This window comes from Alternaria triticimaculans (genome assembly GCF_023758025.1).
Source record: "Alternaria triticimaculans strain BMP 0046 chromosome Unknown scaffold_5, whole genome shotgun sequence".
Taxonomy (NCBI): domain Eukaryota; kingdom Fungi; phylum Ascomycota; class Dothideomycetes; order Pleosporales; family Pleosporaceae; genus Alternaria; species Alternaria triticimaculans.
Window position 1 is genome coordinate 1,293,908 of NW_026055962.1, and position 23,110 is coordinate 1,317,017.

General features: G+C 52.9%; 8 protein-coding genes across 8 annotated transcripts; 6 read left to right on the forward strand and 2 right to left on the reverse strand.

The window, feature by feature from the left end:
- Window positions 1-447: 447 nt before the first annotated feature.
- On the forward strand, window positions 448-2,538 carry J4E78_004754 (uncharacterized protein; the record flags this gene model as incomplete). The annotated part of the gene is made up of 2 exons (XM_049365382.1): window positions 448-1,238; window positions 1,860-2,538. 2 exons carry the CDS (start codon window positions 448-450, stop codon window positions 2,536-2,538), a joined length of 1,470 nt encoding a protein of 489 aa, XP_049223183.1.
- Window positions 2,539-5,384: 2,846 nt separating this feature from the next.
- J4E78_004755 (uncharacterized protein) lies at window positions 5,385-7,307 on the forward strand (the record flags this gene model as incomplete). Its single annotated transcript, XM_049365383.1, has 3 exons — window positions 5,385-5,811; window positions 5,864-7,076; window positions 7,133-7,307. The coding sequence occupies 3 exons, from the start codon at window positions 5,385-5,387 to the stop codon at window positions 7,305-7,307; spliced, it is 1,815 nt and encodes a 604-aa protein (XP_049223184.1).
- A 332-nt stretch (window positions 7,308-7,639) lies between these two features.
- On the reverse strand, window positions 7,640-10,156 carry J4E78_004756 (uncharacterized protein; the record flags this gene model as incomplete). Its single annotated transcript, XM_049365384.1, has 2 exons — window positions 7,640-10,045; window positions 10,151-10,156. 2 exons carry the CDS (start codon window positions 10,154-10,156, stop codon window positions 7,640-7,642), a joined length of 2,412 nt encoding a protein of 803 aa, XP_049223185.1.
- A 621-nt stretch (window positions 10,157-10,777) lies between these two features.
- On the forward strand, window positions 10,778-11,923 carry J4E78_004757 (uncharacterized protein; the record flags this gene model as incomplete). The annotated part of the gene is made up of 3 exons (XM_049365385.1): window positions 10,778-10,897; window positions 10,993-11,750; window positions 11,800-11,923. 3 exons carry the CDS (start codon window positions 10,778-10,780, stop codon window positions 11,921-11,923), a joined length of 1,002 nt encoding a protein of 333 aa, XP_049223186.1.
- A 208-nt stretch (window positions 11,924-12,131) lies between these two features.
- On the reverse strand, window positions 12,132-14,082 carry J4E78_004758 (uncharacterized protein; the record flags this gene model as incomplete). The annotated part of the gene is made up of 2 exons (XM_049365386.1): window positions 12,132-13,308; window positions 13,733-14,082. 2 exons carry the CDS (start codon window positions 14,080-14,082, stop codon window positions 12,132-12,134), a joined length of 1,527 nt encoding a protein of 508 aa, XP_049223187.1.
- Window positions 14,083-14,542: 460 nt separating this feature from the next.
- TIF1 (translation initiation factor eIF4A) lies at window positions 14,543-15,968 on the forward strand (the record flags this gene model as incomplete). Its single annotated transcript, XM_049365387.1, has 4 exons — window positions 14,543-14,576; window positions 14,701-14,844; window positions 14,901-15,902; window positions 15,958-15,968. The coding sequence occupies 4 exons, from the start codon at window positions 14,543-14,545 to the stop codon at window positions 15,966-15,968; spliced, it is 1,191 nt and encodes a 396-aa protein (XP_049223188.1).
- Window positions 15,969-16,610: 642 nt separating this feature from the next.
- Window positions 16,611-17,762, forward strand: J4E78_004760 (uncharacterized protein; the record flags this gene model as incomplete). Its single annotated transcript, XM_049365388.1, has 3 exons — window positions 16,611-16,679; window positions 16,741-16,924; window positions 16,978-17,762. The coding sequence occupies 3 exons, from the start codon at window positions 16,611-16,613 to the stop codon at window positions 17,760-17,762; spliced, it is 1,038 nt and encodes a 345-aa protein (XP_049223189.1).
- A 2,508-nt stretch (window positions 17,763-20,270) lies between these two features.
- J4E78_004761 (uncharacterized protein) lies at window positions 20,271-22,118 on the forward strand (the record flags this gene model as incomplete). Its single annotated transcript, XM_049365389.1, has 2 exons — window positions 20,271-21,818; window positions 21,870-22,118. 2 exons carry the CDS (start codon window positions 20,271-20,273, stop codon window positions 22,116-22,118), a joined length of 1,797 nt encoding a protein of 598 aa, XP_049223190.1.
- Between the last annotated feature and the right edge of the window lie 992 nt (window positions 22,119-23,110).

Below are 23,110 nucleotides of genomic sequence, written 5' to 3' on the forward strand. Positions count from 1 at the left end.
GGAGGAAGCGCGATGTAAAATTCCGCGTTGTAAGAATAGGGCCTTGTCGATCGAGACGAGCACATCTGTCTACTTAGTTTCTTTGAAACGAATTAAATATTTGAATTACATAGACTCTGCCTGGGATGGATGGTTGTGCGTGCAGTGCGTCGTCTCGCAACCTACATTGACCTCCCTGGTGGCATGCACCTCCAGACCTCGTTCCTAGCCGAGCTGCACATCTCGGGAGCCAAGCAGCAACTCGCATTAATCGTTCGGGAAGAAGTTAAGGTTCGGTATGCAGTCAGGATATTCATGCAGCTGCAGCTTCGGAACTCCGCGCTTACCGTCCGAGGATACACGACGGCGGGCGCAACATAAAAGGAACGGGAACTCGACATACATATAAAGACCCGACTAACAGCGTCCTTCTCTCCCAAAAGCAAATCACAACCAACACTCACAATCATGACCCTCCCATCCCGAAATCCCTCACCACCTCCCCAAGCTCGCCCCAAACCAGGCCTCCTCCTCGTACACCCCCGCCTCCACGACCCCACCCCAGCCAATGCTACCACTTTCCTCCGCTGGACCAAACTCCATTTCAGAGATCTGCTCAACGTACCCGACACTGGTTCCGGTCGCGTCACACAAGACTTGCGGTTCGCTGGGCCGGAGGGCGATGATGGGTATACGCATACGCACGACAACAAGGAAGAAGGAGAAGGTGGCAAGGGCGCGATGCCTAAATACTTCTACACGTGCCTGATGGATGACATTGCGTTTCTCAAAACGGAAGCATACATGGGTATCAGTCGAAGACTGAACCTGGAAAAGAGCAGGGGTTTAGAGGAGGGGGAGGTGGGCGTGGGGTTTCTGGCAGAGGAGGAAGGGGAGGAGAAGATGGTGTTTGATATCGTGGATGCCCAATTCGCTGTGTATGAAGAAGTAGGGGGGTTGGGAAGGGAAGGTGAGATGCCGTTTCAACGTCTACCAAAGCATCTCGCTTCGCGGATGGGCGCAGCGCCGAAGTCTGTGCTTGTTGCTGTGAATTTGGATGTTCCATTTGTGCCGCGGGCTCTTCACGACTCTCTCCTTGCTCGCTTCAAGGCTGTTGTTCCGCCGGCTCTGAAGCCGTACTCGTCGTTGTATAAGTGGGCGGGGGTGGAGGCGCAGCCGGAGGCTCATCCGTTGATTGGCAAGGATGGGAGGGGGGAGTGGATGGTGCTGCTTTTGTTGGTTGATGAGGAGGGGGAGACGTTGGTTAGGGGGCATGCTGTTATGTTGGTGGAAGGGTGGGTTGAGGAGGAGAGGGGCAAGGTGGGGGATGGGCGCATCGAGTTTGGGGTTTGGGAAGGAGAGGTTTTTATGGGTTGATTGAGAAGGCCCTTGTTGTCTGGGTCGAATGAGGTTGGCTGAGATGCTGGTGGAGGATGTAGGTATGCTTCACAGTTTTCCAATGTGTGCGTTATGCCTAGATAATGACGCTTTGCGATATGGTTTCCTGTTGTCTTCATTTAGTGTCGTAGAGATCACCGATTCTCGATATACAACGCGCGCAGGAGGTAGGACGTAAAATTTAGTTGTGTTGTGAGCCGTGGATTCCTGAGCGTCGGTCATGAGGGGTGACATCACCCCGCATCGACGGAGCTACACACCGCCGTGAGCACAAGCCCGATGTCTCCATCATTCTCCCTTTCCACACCCAACACTGAAGTCTGCCCAGGGTCCTGCAACATGTCACCGATATCAGAATCTCATACAGCCTTGTCAAAGACAGAGAATGGAGTCTTTGATGTCACGCCAAAAACTGATTGGCAAAAGTCCGCGTTAGTCGCATGATGCCCAGCCTCAAGGTATCACATACTGACACCAAGTAGCGTTGAGCGCAATGCGCTCCAATCGCCTCTACTGCGTCTACCCCGCGAACTGCGCGATCTCATATGGACCTTTACCTTTACGGGAACTGCAAAACCCGCTTGCAAGGTTTCCCGATACTCTCCATTCAGCGTCCTTACGGTATGCCGACAAATCTACTCCGAAGCTATCAGTGTGGCGGGTCCATTCCTTACCTGGTCTTTCAGCTGCCTGCGAGACTACGAATCCTTCTTTTGGGACATAATATATAGTGAAGGACCAAAGCACAAGATTCGCCTCGTACACTCCATACAGATTGGCGTCGATCCTTCGGATCTGTACATGCTAGCCCAGATAGTAGATCCGGGGACTGACGATGATGTGGATGACGAAACGGGTGAATACCGTCCCACGCTCCGTGCTTTCGAGAATCTAACGCATGTGGATCTACTATTGTCCGCTACGGGGTTCTTTGCGGATTCTGATAACGAAGACGACGAGGAAGCTGAAGAGGTTGAGCCAACCCGGTATGAGAGCGAATATATCGAGGAATCCAGAGTCAACTTCACCAAAACTATGGAACGGAAGCTTCCTAGTGTGCGTGTAACGTACAAGGACTTCGATGACAGCTCGGCAATGAAAAGGTTCTGGACAACGCAAGATCCCAAGGAGTTGATTCTGCGGACGTCCTCTGGTCGGTGAGAACAACAAACGGCTTTGGGATCTTGACTCATCGCATAGAGTGTTTTCTCTTATGTCGGCTCCTTGGCGGAATGGAAACGGGCAAGACTAGCGAGGGATCGCAAAAGCAATGGCGGATTTCGCTTCCACCTGCACTTCGTGTCCTCATGTTCATAGCCGCGGGAAAGGTCTTGAGTGCGCGCTGTCCGGAATGTGGTGGCGATTGGTCATGTTCGTTTGTAGAGCTGCCCAGACACAGTCTCGCCGACCTCGATAGAGTTGTCAGAAATACTAGTTGGGGTCTTCTCGAAAGATCTGGAACGCATCATAGGCATTCGTAGTGATTGATAGCACGTAGTCGACATGCATAGCAATGATGAGTACATCATGAGATCTCACCTCAACAAACCATGACAAGCTATCGCTAGGGTACTTGGTACGCATCAATGACCTTCTTATGCTCCAACCGAGGCTTCCGCTGGGTGATTTTTTACGTTAGTCGTGCGATAGAATCAAGCTTTCGGTTCTGGATGAGCGAAGACACGGCTGAGCGCTGAACAATTTGCAAACAATGTAGGTGCGGGCAGGCCTGGAAAGCTATTCCAGTCTCGCGACGGCGTCCTCATCAAGTTCTCGAGAGTACAGGTCAGAAATGTGAACAAACAGTAAACTCATTGTCATGATATCGTTCGTCCGCAAGTAGGCGATGTATACGAGAAACGGACTCCGACTGTTGCCTGCCACAGAACCGAGGTAGAGCAGTGCGGTAGACACGACGGCTTACCAGGTCACCGGACACGACATTGCAGTAGCAGCGGGAGCCACAGCTGAGGCTCGTCGTATTTCCATGGGTCTAGCAAAGGCCAAGCTTTCGCGTCTTGCTGAGCGGACTTGGCAATCTGCAAGCCACTATTGAACGAGGCGACATTCTCGAACAGCATCGGTGAGACCAGAATGGAAAAGTGCCGCAGAAGTCCCATCTAGTCCTTCGCTACTGCACACTGACAGCCTCAGCTTATCGGACTTGAGAAAATGGCGGCGCCATTGCGAAGACAGCGAAGCAACACGATGGTAGCAGAGACGACGTGGAAGTGATGGTGAACAGGGCCCCCGATTTAGTATCACCCTTCTCGCGTGTCCAAGTGCCGTCGCGGGGTGGTCTCGCAGGGGTAAGCGGGATATCGAATTAGCGGGGATTTTCCTATGCTAGATATTTTCCGACGCTGTGCCATGGTCGAGCTTAGCTCGGAATCAATTGCGAAGTAGGTGTGAAGGACAGACTCCACTCTGATATAGCAATTGCATGATCTTGCTACTGTTAGTCCGCGATCGGGCCAGAGTGGGGGTCTTCTCGTTCCACCATGTTCTGATCTCAACGTGGTGCGACAGCTGTTCCAGGCAATGATCATTGCGTGGTCCTACGTGGAGGTCATAGTAAGAACATGGGATCAAGCGTTGAGGTTTGACATTGCGCGCAAGGCCATCGACAGAAACAAACACTCATCGCTCTCACATGCTTTTTGTTTTGTTTCTTGGGTCAACTCCAGTTCGGCGACGCAATTGTTTTGGCGGATCGTGACGGGAAGGGATTTGGAGCTTGTACACGCGATGGTACGACTTGACCAATGTGAAGCTGTGTAATGGAAAGGGAAGACACGAGCCGTGCATTCGGCATGCATGAATTCCGCGCTGATGCTGCATTACGGGGTAGCTGAGGTTAAGCTGTGGAGAGGCGTGGTGGCTTGGAGGGCTTCGATTGACAGGCTGAGCGCTCTCCACGCCAAGGCCGACGGGCGCTAGCTTAGCGCCGATCGCAGCTTGGTCACAGTCCAGACCTCCCTTTCCGCAGCCTCCCTTCAACCTTCTCCGCTTGCGATGAACACACACACACACAGCACCGGCACACTGGCCAGCAGTCCCCCGGACGCGGAACTGCTATTCCTGGATCTACGGGACTCCCAAACAAGCCTGGCCAAGTTGACCGGTCTCTCGCGTACCACGATGCACTAGCAATTAGCGCCTCACAGCTCACACGCTGGCAACAATGTTCAGCCCTAGCAGGGCGAGACTGCTACGAAAGTTCTCATGGAGGGCCTGAATCGTGTTGACCGCTCGTACCCAGCCGTCGTCTAGGCATGTAGAGCGCCATCCGTAAACAAAGACCTTCCTGACTACACCTTTCCGAGTTGAGACTGTCGGTCTTCCCGAAACAGACTCTGCAACTCGTTCGTTGCTCACTTTGCCTACTGATATCCGTCACGTGGTCGGGGTGAAGAGCAGGGAAGACCTGGGATTCTCGTGGTCGAGAAGATTCAGATGAGTCAAGATTGAGTTCAGCATCACCTACTCATATGCACCATTCGGAGATACTGATCGAATTCATCCCGCACTTGTAAATGGAGTAGTCTCTCATGTTGTTCCATCAGCATGGGCTAGTCATCCTACTGGTCGCCAAGACTCATCAGCTTTCGCTCATCGCCTAGCTCTTGCTCATACCAAGCCTCTCAAGCCATGTCTAGGCATGGATCCCATATTCTCGGCCTTTCCAGGCAGTGGCTTGAAGCAGACTACGATATGGTGAATATCGACACACTCAGGCAACAGTAGCGAGAACGCCGAATGGCGTCTCCTGCCGGCCCTAGACTTCACATCCCATTCTTGTGGGAGTACACTTGCCACGATGAGGGATGGTGGGAACGGGGGTCTGGCCGGATACCATGAAGCAGGCGTATTCGAGACCTTTTAACTCCTGTATACCATGAGATGGGGATGTATAAAGTGTTCCAAGACGCCAGTGTACAACAGAGCATCAGCCCAATTCACGCATATCTGCTCATCTCCTGTTCTTCATCCGCCTTCACTACGCCATGAAGAACTATCTTTCCATTGGAATCACAGCCCTCTTGGCATCGCAAGCACTTGCTGGCGACGACGAGTGGCTCAGCCCAGTCTACAAGCAGATTTTTCAGAACCCGCTTCCTATCCCCCAGGATAAGGCCAAGTCGTACACCTACCGAAACAAGACGACAGGGAATGAGATTGACTTCTACGAGGTCGATGTGAAGCCATTCACACAACAAGTCTACCCTGGGCTTAAGCCTGCCAACCTTGTTGGATACGATGGAGTATCACCTGGTCCCACTTTCCGCATGACCAAAGGTCGTGAAGCCATTGTTCGATTCAAGAACCACGGCCCTAAGGACCTTTCGGTGCATCTTCATGGTTCATACAGCCGAGCACCTTTCGATGGATGGGCTGAGGACACTACCAAGAACGGACAATACAAGGACTATTGTGAGCACCGGCTGTCACTGGCATTATGCCACATGAATGCTAATAATTCTAGACTACCCCAACAAGCAGAGTGCGCGAACTTTGTGGTACCACGACCATGCCATTCATCACACTGCGGAGAACGCCTACTTCGGACAAGCGGGCTTCTACATCCTCCATGACCCTGCTGAGGATGAATTAAAACTTCCTTCGGGCTCATACGATGTGCCTCTGGCACTGGCCTCAAAGCAGTACAACAGTGACGGCACGCTTTTTGATCCAGCAAGTGAGACCGTTTCTCTCTGGGGCGACGTCATCCACGTCAACGGCCAACCATGGCCTTACATGAAGGTGGAGCCACGCAAATACCGCTTCAGGGTGCTCAACACAGCCATCAGCCGTGCCTTCAAGCTCACTCTTGAGGACCCTTCAGCCAAGAAGGTTCCATTCAATGTCATCGCCGCAGACACTGGTCTCATGTCCAAGCCTGTACCGACTGACAACCTCGAGATCTCAATGGCTGAACGCTGGGAGATCGTCGTCGACTTCAGCACATACGCCGGAAAGAACGTAACGATGAAGAATGCCCGCGACGTACAAGCAGACGAGGACTACAACAGCACTGATAAGGTCATGCGATTCGTGGTCGGTTCCTCCGTCTCCAGCACCGCCGGCAACGGCGCTCTCCCGGGCTCTCTGCGTACAGTACCTTTCCCACCCAAGAAGAGTGGCATCGACAGGAGCTTCAAATTTGGACGCACCGGCGGAGAATGGACCGTCAACGGCGTCACCTTTGCCGACGTCAACAACCGCATCCTCGCAAAGCCCCAGCGCGGTGCCGTCGAGGTCTGGGAGCTTGAGAACTCATCCGGCGGCTGGAGCCATCCCGTGCATATCCATCTCGTCGACTTCCAGATCTTGAGCCGCACCGGAGGTAAACGAAGTGTTCTTCCCTACGAACGAGAAGCTTTGAAGGACGTCGTATTGCTTGGTACCAACGAGAAGGTCACCGTCATCGCCCGCTACGCCCCCTACGATGGTGTATACATGTTCCACTGCCACAACCTCATCCACGAGGACCACGACATGATGGCTGCTTTCAACGTCACCAGCCTTGCCAACTTCGGCTATCCTGAGACAACCAAGTTCATTGACCCGATGGAGGAGAAGTACCGCTCCAAAGACATCAATGAATACGACGACAAGCACATCGATGAGAAGTGCGCTGAGCTCGAGGCTCTGGAGGCTTACACAGAACCTGAAAAGGTTGAGCAGGCGCTTGTCGAGTACTGGGCCAATGGAGGCAAGGGACCTAGCACGCTAGTCACCAGCACTCGACCAGCTTCTTCTTCTTCTTCTTCTTCTTCATCGTCCTCGTCTGCTACAGACGCTGCTTCCTCTACGACGTTGCAGACAAGTTCTACACCACCGTCTATAGCTGCTGCTGGAGTTGCTTCTTCCTCTCCGACGATAACTTCAGCGCCCAAGGCGACAAGTACAAGTACGAGGAGGGATGACAAGAAGACATCGACATCGTCCACCAGGAGAAGATAGAAGAGGTTGAAGGTTTTAGGCGTTGCTTTTCTTTTTGTACATAATCTTTCAAGGCGTTCTAGAGGCAGGTGGGATACATATCATGACGACACGACATTCCTTATATAGCGAGATCATTCAATGATATTCTCTTTTTCACCACAATGACACCCCTATTTTGACAATGTGAACATGTAGCCCGTGCAGTAGAGGCGATACTGCTTTAATGGAATGGTGCATGCTTGCTAACCACCCTACCACTTGTTCCTAGCACCCGGCCTCGAAGAAGTTATTTGTTCGGCGTGCCTACGAAACGCTATCGATTACGCCCCTCCATAGCTCTTCTCACGATCGCCATCGAACCCCATCCAACATGAAACCTAGAGAGGGCGTTGAACATCCTGCTCTCCTCTTTACTCCCGCCAAAGTCCCAATTCTTGTACAAATTCTCAGCAGCAGCAGGCCCCAAGTTATCTGGATCAATGTTGCGCCCAGCGTGTCCGAATATGTCGCGGCCACTGAAAAAGTTCACTGCACTCCAATATTCGCTGGTCTGGGGTTCCTTTTCCGTGTTGACTAGATTCGCAATGCAGACGTCGCCCGCCCATGTCTTTTCGCCTGGCGTGGTTTTCACAGGACGCATGTAGTGCTTTTGCATGATGTTGTAGACCTCGCGTAGCTGCTCCATCCTCTTCGCTGGGAGACTTGGCTGTCGTTTACGCAACTTAGTCTCGTTGGCGGCCAGGGTTAGAATTCGATGAACAACAGTTAAAGCCAAGAGATCGGGATGGTTCTGTCCTTGTAAAAAGTCCTTCTCGAAAGCAGGGTCTTTCCGAAACATGTCCAAGATGTCCCGGAGGATGTCGCTGCAGAGGAGGACAAGCTTTGGGGTGCAGAAGTTGAGATTGACGGCATCCGCCTCGAGCCATAGCATTACCGACCGCAAGGTCGGAACAGGGTCCCATATCTTGTCGTATTCATGGAAAAAGAGCCTATGGTATGTCTTACCCTCGGGACCGACTGCGTCAGCTGGCCAGTTGAACAGCCGCATTCGCTCATGTTCTCGCTTTTTATCGCCGAAACTGTTCAAAAAGCGACGGGTCGATGCATCGACTTCCTGTGGAGTCAAAGGATCGTCGTGCAGACAAAAACGATCTTCTAACACAGAGTCTAGGTTAGAAGGACTCTGGATGAATCTGCTTCGCATAAGGCGTTTCCCAATTTGGCTGATCGTACGGTACGTGTGGCCTTTGATTGCATCAGTTATGCCGTACTGAATAAGCTCCAGCTGTCTCTTAGCATCCGTAATATCCTGTGGTATTTTCCCATAGAAGAATCGTTCTAGGTCCTGTCGTTGCATGAAGAACTCCAGATCGGGGAAGTGCGGAGCACCAGGAAATAGGTTGTGACATATGTTGTACAGGTGAGCAACGCCGAGTACATGACAATGACTGGCGTCCTGCGCAATTGCGAATTGCCGCACCAAAGTTCGTAGAACATATATGATGACACCACATCTCAGGTGATGGCTGCGCCAGTACAAGCCCTTTTCTACAACGAGAGAGATGCCTGGACAAAGCGGATCTGTTTCTGACAATGGTGCCAGGTTATAGTTTTGCGGCTGCGTCAATGAGTTCTTGACGGCGGCTTGTAGTAAGCGGGTAGTGCCGTCCGTGAAGACTCCGGCTTTGAGTGTTTCAACGACCGCCTCAAGCGCGACGAATTCTTCGCCCCGATGAACGTCCACAAGTGGGTTATTATGCCTCTTGACTTCTTGGACGAGTATGGAGGTCTTCGTCGCTTCTCGTTGTAGATCCTTAAGCGGGTCTCCCAAGGAACTCTTCGGAAGATCATTGATGTCGAGCTGGATCTGCATAGCAAACGTGACCCAAAAAGGAATGTTTATTTCCTCATCTTCGACTACGTGTCGAACGCCGCGTGTTAATTCATCCTCCGAAAAATCTTGTGTGAACAATGGCAGTTGGTCTAAAACGTAAAGCACTGCAGCCATGTCCCGCGCGTCGAGTACGTTTGGGTGTACGCGTTGATTGTTGGCCTCTTTCCTGCGATCATGTACCAAAATAGAAGCTGGGGACTCGGTCTTATGATCAAACCTCAGGTCAGCGTCAAAGATGTTTAGGCCATTATACACATGGTAGAAGCAAAGTAAAGGTTGTTTGCCGGAGAATTTCGCTGTGTCAGCAGGCCAGAGGATCCCGTCGACTCCTTTCTTATCGCCAAGTTTCTCTGGATAGAACGTCCTAAAAAGAAGCAAAGCCGGTAAGCACCCGACGGGAAAATCATCCGCTGGGTACTGAGGTGGACGCAATAGACTTTGATCGAACTCGTATTCTTTCTGTCGCACGATTGCGATCGCGGTATTGGTGACAAAGGTTTTGGTCATGAGATCGGATTGTCCTGTCCATCGCTCCAAGACATACTTCCGAATAGACTGCATTTCTCTTAGGAAACTTTTGATGTCGAGGAAGAAGTTTTCTTCCACATTCGCGTCGTCCAAGCTAATATCTACTACTGGGACGGAAGGCAAGTCTTTCACAGCCACGGGTTGTTCGATATCTCCCTCATCATCCTCAGTCGTGTCCTGTAAATTCAGATTGGAGAAGCCTAGTTCTAGTGCGGTCGTGGTCGAGGAAGCGGTTTTGCCATTCGTTTTTCCATTGTCCGGCTTGGGTATATGCGGTCGCAGAATATCTAGTGTTCTCTGGAGGCGCGAAGAGAAAGCATCATGCTGCTGATCTGCGTTTGTATCGCAGCTCTTGAGGCGATACCAGGCTGTCACCTCCCGCCGAAATCGAATAGCCCGAACCAGCATTGTACGTATAAACGAAGGTATAGATGTCTTTTGTGAATTATCCACGATACATTGAGCCATTGGCTCAAAATCACGTTCGCAAACCTCATGATTGTAAGAGTTGTTGTTGGAAGGCGTCGGCACAAACCCGCATTTCCGGGAAGCCTTCAAAAGATATCCAGCGATGTACTTGGTGTCGCGCTTGTATTCGCTGCGATTGTACTCGGCTTCTGGCGGCAACACCATGTTGGCAGTTGCTGCCGATGTAAGTAAGATGAGAGCGCAGTGGAATAAGTGGATATTACTGTGGGTGTTCTGTGGGTGTTTCCAGATCGTCGCTACCCGTTTTTCCAAGGCTGCATTCAGGTGTGGACGACACAGACGAGATGTAATAGAACAAGTAGCAATCACGGGAATAGGTTCTTAACTCTTAACGGACTAGGAAACAAGAAACAAGAAGATTATACGAAACGTGGATGCAGCGTATGCATTGAGGATAGTGGAGTGAACGTCTTCGGATGACGCGGGTCCGCGGCGAGGATTCCAGGGCCACTGCCAAGGCGTCAGTGCAGACCGCCATGCACCCCAACCAGAGTTTCGAATTGTGAGCGAACCCAACCCCTTCATAGCCAATTCACCAAAATGACGAATCTGGATATGCTGCTGCTCAAAGGAGCCTCTGCGAGTAATCCAGAGGAGGGTCTCCAAGAATTGCGCTACACAATCTTGACCGAAGGCATTCCCGCCAACAGCGAGGGCATGGTATGTTCTCCACACTACCCCATGCGATCATACTGCGCATGGGCGCAATCTAGAATCGCTCAATGAATTCCGTATACTAATTTCTACCGGTCCAGTCCGAGCTGCGCATATACATCTGGCTCATCCTACTCAACGCGCCTCCTCTCCGCACCGACGTATACCTCGATCTCGTCCGTCAAGGCGCCTCTCCTGCGCACGCCAAAATCCAAAACGATACCTTCCGCACCTTCCAGGGAGATCCCCTCTTCCGACGACGCGTCACTCAGAATAGCATTACGCGTGTGCTCAACGCGGTCGCGTGGAGGCTGAACGATGCGCACGAAGCACGCGTCAATGGCTGGCAGTCCCCACCAACACTATCCGAGTTCGGCGGTAGCCCAGATACCTCGATGATGTCGCGGCATTCCCTCACTGCGGGTACGCGTACAGAGGCGTCGACTACGAACGATGCGGAGCAGATTGGTTACGTGCAGGGCATGAATGTGCTCTGTGGACCATTCTTGTACGCGGCGAGGAGTGAAGTCGAGGCTTTCACGGGCTTCGAACGGCTCATTACATACGAATGCCCAGGCTATGTGAGGGGATCGATGGAGGGTGTGCACAAAGGTCTCGCGTTGGTGGACAGGGTGCTAGAGGTGGTCGACCCTAAGCTGTACGGTCATCTTATGGCACACCATATGGAAGCCAAGATCTACGCTTTCGCATCCGTCCTCACCATGTGCGCGTGCACACCCCCGTTGCCCGAGGTCCTACAGCTCTGGGACTTCCTCTTCGCGTATGGACCTCACCTGAACATTCTGTGCATCGTGGCTCAGCTGGTTCTGATCCGCGGGGATATCTTGAACAGCCCCAGGTGAGTACAATCTCCACAGATATTCGAAGCACGACTGACGTGTTTATAGTCCCAATACGATCCTACGTAACCTACCTGGTCTTAACGCTCAGAAGATTGTCGCCGTGGCTATGAGCTTCGCCGGCAAGATACCTGAGGACATGTACGCCGAGATCATCAACCACGCAAAGTGAGCTGGCGCAGAATGGGGAGGATGAGACATGACGCTGCGACTATGATGTATGATACGACTTAACGATTAGATGATACCCACGAGAGATAGCTTGCACAGCAATGTATGAATGTTATGATTAAAACCCGATTCTTCTAGTTGTGAAGCTGTCGAACACTATGTGCATGCGATTAAATGCGGAATTGCTGACACTACGATCAATGCAACGCTCATGGAATGTCAGCATCATCGTCATCCCCACCAAAGCCAAAGCTAAACCCTCCGACTTCTTCCTCCTCGTCTCCCTTCGTCAGCTGCTCCCACTTGCCCTTTCCCTTCTTCCCCTTCCTTTCCAACTCCGCGAGGCCCTTATCCAGCAACTCGGGATGCTGTTCCTGAAGTCGCTCTACGAAAAGCTCATAGGCGCGATCACAAACATCTTCCTTGAACCCGCTTACTTCGCCGCGCTGGTCACGCAGGAAGCCTAGTACATCAGGCAATTTCTTGCGGGGTACAAAGTTCTGCGTCAAAGCGAGGCTGTCCTCAAGATTGAGCACTAGGTGGAACCAGCCGGACGGTACATGCAGTACTTCACCAGCGTAGCAGATGCCTTCTTTGCAGCCGGGCGTTTGGCGGGCGAGCTCATGGAAAGTGAGCATGTATTCTGCGATGCTGAGCGGAGAGGTGATCTCGGATTGATCGTCGCTGACGATGACACCGGGTGGAGGTTCGATGCCTGGGCCGGCGGGGAACATGAGCCAGTACTTGCTGCCTGTCAAGACTGCGTTCCATGCCGAAGTTGCGTTTGGATCTTTATGGAACGTAGAGCCGCTGCGCTTCGGACCCATGATCATCCATCGGCAGTCTGGTCGGTGTTCGCCTAGGACACTGAAGAGATCGTCGCCGAAACATGTTGGGCTCCAGTATGCGGCTTCTTTGGAATGTGGTGCCGCTGTTATGTCTACACCGGTCTTCTCGGCGAATGCGCGATCGAAGAGGTACAGGGGTGACTCGTCGGCGTTGTCGTGCATGTAGGACATGTACTTCTTCATGGGCCAGTCTACTGCTTCCGCGCGGAATTTGGTTTCTGGGAATTTCTCAAGGAGGTACTCTGGCGTCCAGGTACCGTACACAGGCCATTGCTTGACGGGTGTAGTGAGCACAAAGGGCTTGTCCACCCAGGTATCGGCGTACTCTTCGTATGTCAGATCTGATAGTCGGGCTATCTCATTTTTTTTCGGGATGTTGACCGCGTAGGAGTTTAGTTCTGTGTGGGCGCACTGAAATGGTCGATAAAGAGTGTCCGAGAAGAGGTTGGTGCATGATATTGAAGTGACGTGCTCTCTTGGGATCTTCAGGTAAGTTGCTCGCCAGGTTCCACGCCACTCAAAGTCTTCAGCTGGGGCGCTGTTTGATTGTTAGCGTTCGATTGGAAAAAAAGTGATTGTCTGGTATTTTCAACGCAAGCAAACGAGTGATGCATGTTGGGCCTGGTATAAAGTAGAAGCAACGCTCTATTCCGTTGCGAAAATGCAGTTTCGTATATACCACGAATTTACACACAATCAACTTGGGCAACGATATACCACTCTATCCCGTGGAAATATAGAACGCCCTGAAATGATCTTGTGTCCTGCACTTCCACGGCCGAGGCGCGGTCAGGCGTGCAGGCACAGTCATACCGATCCAAGAGAGTTTACAAGGAACGCCTTCCTTCACATACACCGCCTGACCGATTACATGACTGGACGATGACTGGAAACGTAGGAATGACTGTATACGAAAAAGATGGGGAATGCAACATGTTGTGTATAGCAACCGTGGTACTCACCTTACGAACAAAGCCCGCCATAATTCGTCCAACCTCGTAAAGGCATACAGAGCGCGGCATGTACTCCCCAGGCGTATCAGAACGTCAGCTTCGAATGACTCAAAGATGTGGCTCAGTAGTTCATCGGGTAAGCTGGCGAACAGTCCGCATCTCGATTTGATATTCTCGGACGCAGTATACGCATTGCCGGCCGGCTTGATACCCAGAGGATGCGAGGGGACTGCGATTGCCGCCGCCGCCACATCATCGTCGTCGCTCTCGACTTCAGTCGCCACAGAAGTCTTGACTCTTTTCGAAGGTCGTGATTCGACAGTGGCAATGCCGGGGTGGTCCAGAATGCCGGGCGCCATGTCAAAGATGGACCGGGCACGATGCTTGGTGTTTGCTCAGCGCAGACGTTTTCAGGGCTGCAAGTGGTCTAGGAGGCAAACCAAGGGACAATGAACAGAGTCATAGGCTGACGCTGGAGCGAGCCAGTGGAAGTGAAGGCGGACCTAGGTGGGAGCCGTGGGCGCATTTGAACTAGCGTGCTTTTGGCACTAGCACACTGCTGAGATTTTTTGTGGCCGACCTCTTAAGCCAAAAAGCGCCCACCTTCTCTGTCCCTCCATCACCAAATCCACCACACAACCAATACACACACTACCCTAGATACCCGTTTGATTCTCTTGCAGAGGATCTGGTATCTAGCTTTTACTACACAACTTTTACACACGCGGCGGCATCCAGAGGATCCTCCGCTTTAACCCCGCCACGAGCAACACTTCGACTACGGTCCCGCACCAGTAGTCGCTCCTTCCAGTCGCAATCATGGCTGACAAAGGTCTTGAGGACGTGCCCGAGGGTGAGTTGTGCCCCGAGTGCTGTCCCGCTGCTCCTCGACATTGCGCGCCCCGCAGTGCGAGGGCGGCGGCGACGATAGCCTCACCTGCAAACACTTCTGCGAGCCCAGGCTAACCCACGCGCAGGCCAGATCGAGTCCAACTACGATGAGATCACCGACTCGTTCGACAACATGAACCTCAAGGCTGAGCTCCTCCGTGGAGTCTACGCCTACGGTTTCGAGCGCCCCTCTGCTATCCAGCAGCGCGCCATCATGCCCGTCATCAAGGGTACGTTTGCCCACCCCCACCACCGCACAACCCAACAAGCGACTGACATATTTTAGGCAACGATGTCATCGCCCAGGCCCAGTCTGGTACCGGTAAGACGGCTACCTTCTCCATCTCGACCCTCCAGAAGATCGACTCCAACGTCAAGGCCTGCCAGGCGCTCATCCTCGCCCCCACCCGCGAGCTCGCTCAGCAGATCCAGAAGGTCGTTGTCGCCATCGGTGACTTCATGGACGTCCAGTGCCACGCCTGCATTGGTGGTACCAGCGTCCGTGACGACATGAAGGCCCTCCAGGACGGCCCCCAGGTCGTTGTCGGTACTCCCGGCCGTGTCCACGACATGATCCAGCGTCGTGTCCTGAAGACCGACCACATGAAGATGTTCGTCCTCGACGAGGCCGATGAGATGTTGTCTCGCGGTTTCACCGAGCAGATCTACGACATCTTCCAGCTGCTCCCCCAGTCCACCCAGGTCGTCCTCCTCTCCGCTACCATGCCCCAGGACGTCCTCGAGGTCACCACCAAGTTCATGCGCGACCCCGTCCGTATCCTCGTCAAGAAGGACGAGCTTACCCTCGAAGGTATTAAGCAGTTCTACATTGCCGTCGAGAAGGAGGACTGGAAGCTCGACACCCTCTCCGACTTGTACGAGACTGTCACCATCACCCAAGCTGTCATCTTCTGCAACACCCGCAGGAAGGTCGACTGGCTCACCGACAAGCTCACTGCCCGTGACTTCACTGTCTCGGCCATGCACGGTGACATGGACCAGGCCCAGCGTGATGTCATCATGAAGGAGTTCCGTTCCGGATCTTCCCGTGTCCTCATCGCCACTGACCTTCTGGCCCGTGGTATCGATGTCCAGCAGGTTTCCCTGGTCATCAACTACGACTTGCCCGCCAACCGCGAGAACTACATCCACCGCATCGGTCGTGGTGGACGTTTCGGACGTAAGGGTGTTGCCATCAACTTCGTCACCGCCGACGATGTCCGCATGATGCGCGAAATCGAGCAGTTCTACAGCACACAGATCGAGGAGATGCCCATGAACGTGGCTGGTAAGTGTTCATTATATCCCCGTACTTCAGGCCTGATTACTAACGTGCACAACAGACCTCATCTAAGAAGTGGTGTTCTGCTATCTTCTCATCGCCGCCTCACTCTGCCCACTAACGCTTCAGTGGTGCATTGGATAGAGGCGGTGGTCTTCTAATACGAGTACGCCTGCACGGCCAGGGGTGCTCTCTGTTTGGTCCGGTTCAAAAGTGGTTCGAGGTAGGACGAGTAATCGTCTATACATCGCGGCATCTTGGCGTTGGTCTCTCATGTGCGAAATGATTTCCCTAAAAGAATGTCTGCATATGATAGACTTACGGTGCGTAGTTGACGGATGGGTCCTGTTTTGCAATTTCATGCTACTTTCCTATGTCCTCGGGGATCTGCTGCACGTCGTCAACGCATGCTCACGCGGTGGGATGTGTAGCACTTCACCATGGCCACGCATGTCGATGATAACGATCGGGAGTTTCCTTTCATATAGAGATGCGATTCAATTGCATGAAAGTTACTTAACTTGCTCTTCGCCATATAACTGAGTGATGTGACTACTGTCCACGTCGACTAATGGCGGAAGTGACGATCTCCACACGGCATCTATTTAAGGCGCGGGAGGTTCTGGGGCTGCCACGAGGCTCTTGCATGCCGCCTATCGATAACCTCGGTCCACGACCCCACTGAGCTTCACCCTCCGGACGCACGCGCATCCCATGAGACCGACAGCATGGCTCGCCCAAAGCAAAGCTATTGCGGCAATGGCGCTTTCCCAAAGATCTGTTGTAAGTATTCTATATGATTGCGCTCCGCAGCAGGCCTTCATCTTGCTAATACGCCCAACAGCGCGCCTTGGACCGCCTCCGAACGTATTCCCCTCCGCCAACGCAATGGTATAACTGCCCCCTTACGAGACGCGCGGCAGTCCTTATATTGCTCTTTCCGGACCGGCATGGCGAGCTCAAGGTGGTCCTCACGATGCGCAGCGCGCAGTTACGCAACTATGCGGGACAGGCTGCGCTGCCCGGAGGTACCGCATCACACATGGGAGTTGAATTGGACGTGCCTGCTGACACGGTTCAGGCAAAGCAGATACACTCGACGAGTCGCCGTGGGACGTCGCACGACGTGAAGCGGACGAAGAGATTGGGCTGCCCATGAATGAGGAGAAGCTTCGAGGATTTACCGTGGAGCACCTTTGCGAACTCCCTGCGAATCTCGCAAAGACCGAACTCGGAGTGCGGCCCTGCGTCGCCTTTCTGCGTCCGGCAGAGACATCCTCCGACGTGCCCGCTTCCTCCGACACGAACAGTCTCTCTGTAGAAGAAAGGCTTATGCCGCGCCTCGACCCCAGGGAAGTAGCAGCGGTCTTCACGGCGCCGTTTCACAACTTCCTGCGCAAAGGGTGGGAGGGTGAAGGCCCGCCACCAGTGCAGAAAGACGGTAGACCCGAGAAATGGTATCGAGGCTCTTGGACAGACTGGCACGAGTCACGCTGGCGAATGCACAATTTCTACATGCCACGACCCCCTCCATCTCCGACACTCCTACGTAATTCCGCGCGGTCCTCTCCGCCATCCACACCAGAACCTTCTTCGCATCAAACTTTACCTGATGGAGATGACCCTCGCCCAGAGCCTAGCGCAATCGACAGCCTCACCACGTTCAGAGTATTTGGCATGACAGCAAGAATACTAGTCGACGCGGCCCGAGTAGCATATGGCGAAGAGCCTGAATTCGAGCACAACAGCCACCACGGAGACGAAGAGATGATAGGGAGGTTATTGAAGATGGGCAGGCTCAGTGAAGTGAGGAAGAAAGGTGAGGTACTTACGCGCGAGGTACTGAAAGAAGCCAGTAAAATCTAGAAGATTAGAGAAGGCGACATCAGCCAGACAATCGTACCATTATACGCCACGACATATCGTAGAGAACGGGGGAGGCATGGTATAGGTAACTGCTACACTTTAATACTAACATGAAGTATCCACATTCTTCATTTATGCCTGTTTTGTCTTTTGAAGCCAAGGTCGCCATGTGGACCTCGCCCAGCGGCTTCCAAAGATACGAGGCGACAAGGCTCGTTGGGCACAGGGAAGGATACCGCTGCACGATCCCTCTTGACACGATAAGATTTTTTACACATGGGCATCGTCGGGAAGGCGATGACATCGTATTACCACGGCGATTCGGGTGATCTCGGGCGTTTTCTTTTCAACCCGAGACCTCAGCGGCGTTACTTCAATGAGAGGATTCTGCAGCACATGCGAAAGCCAACCATACCAAGAAGCACCTCTCTGCATGAAACCGTGCCTCTACAGCATAACTGCCTGAAAAGCAATCAGTGAGCAACGCCTTTAAACGCTGCCAGATAAGGGGCAAGCGTAATTTCTCTACCACCAGTGACGACACACATGCATCTGCTTGGCGAACTCTTGTCTCTTCCGCAGTGCTCCGTGACGCGCCGTCCTGTCCGCCCGCGAGCGACGGAGTGCATTTTGTGATCATAGCAATGTTGACAATTGAAAAGCCCAACGATGGACCTTGGCAGTGCACGGCGCAGCCCGCTTTTTAGCGTTCAGCCTTAGGCCCAGGTGTAGATCATCATCATCCGGCAGCTCTTGCCCCGTTGGCCATCTTCACATGCCCTTGTTCCTTCCTTGTCTCCGATCATTCACAATTTGCATCGCCTTTGGGCTCTGCGTATCATCGACGCACCGACATACTCAGCACTGCCATGAACACTGGATCACGGCCCGATTGGTCGACTCAGGTCGGATTTGAAAAGACGTTGAGTGCACCGCCCACGCCCAGAGAGCAACTCATCATTACAGACCCACCGGACGCGACGCAGTGCGTGTAATCCACTCGCAACGAAGACAAGCCGGAGTCAAAGTTCGCAGGCCCTCAATCAGTTCCCACCCTCTACAAGCAACCTCCAGGCTTGTACGCGCTCACCTTGCGGCGGCATCAACTATACGGGCAGGCTTCTGGAACGCACGTGGGGACTCGGCGCTTTTTGAGGAATGACGATAAGTCGAGATAGGCTTTTTGCCTAAGGCTTAGCCTTGGCCGAAGCAGAGTCAAACACCAGAGTGGAGCTTGGGCGAGGGTTCTGGCATTGTTGAGACAGCTTCGAGCTTCCACCCGATGATCTTGGCCCGACAAGCTTCGCACACACGCAAGCAATCAGAGCCGCCAGTGTCAAACTTCCCTCAACCTTATTTGCGTTCTAGTATGCGGCTGTGGCTGCATCGGGCTGCGAAACGGTGGCCCCTTGTTTGGTTGTGTCTTGCGCGGGATGCTTGGCAACGAAGCCGACGCAACGGGCTCCGCTTTAAGCGTTTCGTCATCCGTTTCGACGCCCCTTTTTGGCACCACGAATCACCGTCCCTCGACAGCTTGAGCCGCATCTTATTTTCTCGTTGCCCAGTCCATGTTCCGCGCTTAGCATGCCCTAGTCAAGTCGGAGGAATCCGGACCGCACCATCGCATGGTGATCCAGATTGGAGACCGCCATGGCCGTCGTCTAGGGGTTCTCTCAGGTCGAAGGGACTCTCCCTGCATTGCGGCGCGAAGCCGACGCCCGCGTCACAGCTATTCGGTCCTGCTGCCCTGAAAGCGATGCGTCAGGTTCGCTCTAGGCCCAAATATGACAGGTAAGATGTCTATGTATGACGGACATGAAGTAAGGAAGGACTCCCCAGTACTGTCAATCTGAGTGGACAACTGCAATATGGCAACTACGTGGATGCAGTGCACGAATACTATCCATCATACACTGAGTTATCCACAGGGTACGCAAGCAGCATAGCCACGATGCAGATCATGGAAGGCGATAAGCATTCGTCTTGAATGTACTAAGCGACGGAAGCTAACTCAACATCTTGGCGCATCGTGCACCGCCAAGGTGGAGTTACCATTCCTGGAACTAGATGAAGCGAAGAGGACCTCAGGTCGTTATCTAAGAGTACGTGCGCTGGCCGCTGCTCGGAGCTTATTCGACGCTTTGATGTGGATACCAGGAGGATGTACGCAACACTTCGTCCTCGCCAAGCACTCTGAGATCCCACCATGACTCCGTGGAGCCTCATTGACTAGCTGCCAGAGGTATTTGCGCTAGATTGGCACGCAGTTCGAAACAGGACCGATACTAGAGAGGCTGACCCATGCTGATCCCGCTCGGCGCGTGTTAATACACTGGTCTATTCCCGAGCATCGCCTCTCGGGTTTCTATCAAATTGCCCCGTGCAGGTCAATACTTGTCCCTATTGCGCGTTTTGTGGTCATAGTTTCTTTGGTTTCTTTCCTTTATTTGCCGTCTCTTCCGTCATTTAGTCTCTACGGTGCAGGACACCTATTCTATCATTTCAGCAATGGATACTCGCTACCAACCAGAAGGCCTGTCCTTTGGACCAAAAGACACCTTCAGCCCTAATTTCGAGAACAACGGTCAATTCCCTCTCCCACCAAACCAGCAGCAACCTCAATATGCACCTCCACCTCAGCCTCAGCATATGAGCCAGCAGTACGGCGGTCTACCTTCCGGACCTCGTATGCAAACTCCTCAGCAGCAAGGACAGTATGGTCTACCTTCTGGACCCCGTCAACATTCTCCTCAATCAAGTCGAGATGTGAACAACTACTCCCGCCTGTCCAACCCTCAACAGCAACAACAAACACCCGAGCAACAACAGCTACAGCCAAATCAGTACCAGCCGCAACCTCAGGTCGCACAACAGAACCAGTTCTCCTTTGAGTCCGGCGAGACTACTCGCACCAACACATGGGCAGCCAACTCACCAGCAGCAACACCTGCGCCTATGTACGCATCTAATGGAGGAGGCTACTTTCCCGGTCCGGTTGATGCTAATGGATACCGCATCGACACGAAGGAGAGGCAGCCAGAACCAGAGAACCCTTTCAGGGACCAACCTCCTCAGTCGCCACCCCAGATGGACGATATCGATCTCGAGAAGCACAAGCATGCCGATGGCCACTCGGAATGGGACAAGCACACCAAGATCCCTGGCAGGAAGGATCCCAACCAGCCATACCTCACTTTCGGACAACGGCTCAAGCACTACACATGGGCGAACTACACCCTGACGATGGCTACTGGTGGTCTCGGCACGCTTATCGCCATCCAGCCCCATTCTTTCCCCGGTCTCATCACCATCGGCGCCGTTTTCTACATTCTCAACCTCATGCTGTTCACTGCCGTCACAATGACAATGGTCCTCCGCTTCACCAAGTACGCTGGATCCTTCAAGGAATCCATCAAACACGAACGTGAAGGACTCTTCCTCGGACCATTCTTCCTGTCGATCGCTACAATCATCACTGGAACGCAGAAATATGTCATAGAAGCGTACGAAGAGGATCACCCGAATCGTGCGTGGGCGATCACTACCATGGCAGTCGCTTTCTGGGCATACACCTTCATCACTTTCTGCTTGGCTTCCTTCCAGTACTCGTTCCTGTTCTGCAGTCACACCTACAAGCTTACCAGCTTCATGCCCTCGTGGCTGCTCCCCATCTTCCCTATCATGCTTGCGGGTACAATCGCCTCGGTCATTGCCAAATCACAGCCCGTATCGTCCAGAATGCCTATCCTGGTTGCCGGACTTGGATGCCAGGGTCTTGGATTCACGGTTGCTATTCTCATGTATGCGCACTATATTGGGCGTCTGATGCAAGTCGGATACCCCGATCGTGAGCATCGAGGAGCCATGTTTATCGCTGTCGGACCGCCTTCTTTTACCTGCTTGGCCCTGATTGGTATGGCCAACGCTCTTCCTGACGACTTTGACTTGCAAGGCGATGGCCTTGTCGACGCGAAGCTACTCAGGACTTTGGCTCTCATTGTCGCACTCTTCCTTTGGGTATTGGCTATGTGGTTCTTCATGATCACCCTCGTCGCCGTAAGTTCGCCACAGTGTCTCGTTCTATAACAATACTAACATCGGTTCCAGGTCATCAACTCGTGGGCTGTCTACTTCCATCTCGGATGGTGGGCCATGGTCTTCCCCAACACCGGATTCGTCATCGCCACCATCTCGATCGGCAACGCGCTGAAAGACGAAACGGTGCTCTTCGTGGGGAACGGCCTTACCATCGCCATCATCACGATGTGGTGCTTCGTCCTATTCAAACACGTACAGGCGATCTATGTCGCCGACATCATCTACCCCGGCATGGACGAAGACATTGCAGACCACTAAACGCCAAACCCAGTAATCTCAGCACCGTCGCTCCCCGCCGTGCGATCTCTGCTACCAACTTGCTTCCAACGGCGTTTCTCTTCGGTTTACGTTTCTCTCACTCGTTGTACCACCACGTATACGCCTGTCGTGAGTCTATCAAAAGCACCACGCTCCTTTTATACCCCCATGTTTCCGCCATCGCTTCTCCGTACCTTCTCCGAAGCCGCCAGCAGGTCTACAGGCTTCCCTCGTTTAGACACCACACTCTCCATCTCCATTCCAGCATTAGACCTAGGGCGCGCCACCAGACACTTGTAATGCACACACACACACACACCATCACTCTTTGTATTCCCCGAGTTTTATCCATTTTACTATCTCCAATCGGCTTTTGCATAGCGTCGGCGTCATAAAAAATCGGGAGGGGGCAACAGATACCACGGGCAATCTTTTCTTATACATACTTCATTTCTCTCGACACGAAGTTTGCGCTGCACTGCACTTTGATGGGGGCTGGAGGACGGGAGATATTGAAGGTAGTCAAGACACCCGTTCCGATAGTTGTAGATAGCTTCCACAAACAATGTTCGAATGCATGCGCGCGTTTGTTGCTCTTTCCCACCATATTATCGTGTTTTCGTCTTCGCTTTTCTTCCGTTCCCGCCAGCTTTCGCAAGCTTCACGATAGCCAGATTACGATCGGCCAGATATCCATCTACGTAACTTCCCGTCCTTAGGCACCTAACTAACCATCACTCCGCTCACCATCATCAAAGCAACGCATCGGCATCCCATTCTTAGCAACACTCGAGACCAAACAATTCCCCTACCTACCACACAGCAAATGCCACAGTAAATGAAACACCCCAACAGTCTCAGATCCTAGTGGCCGCGCCAGCCCTTCGCATCTCATTCAGCAAAAAAGCTTGGCCCGCTTGGCGGAATTTCACATGCCTCTGCACTGTAACACGACGATTCAAATTGCGCGCATGTGGCCCGTGCGTTTTCGC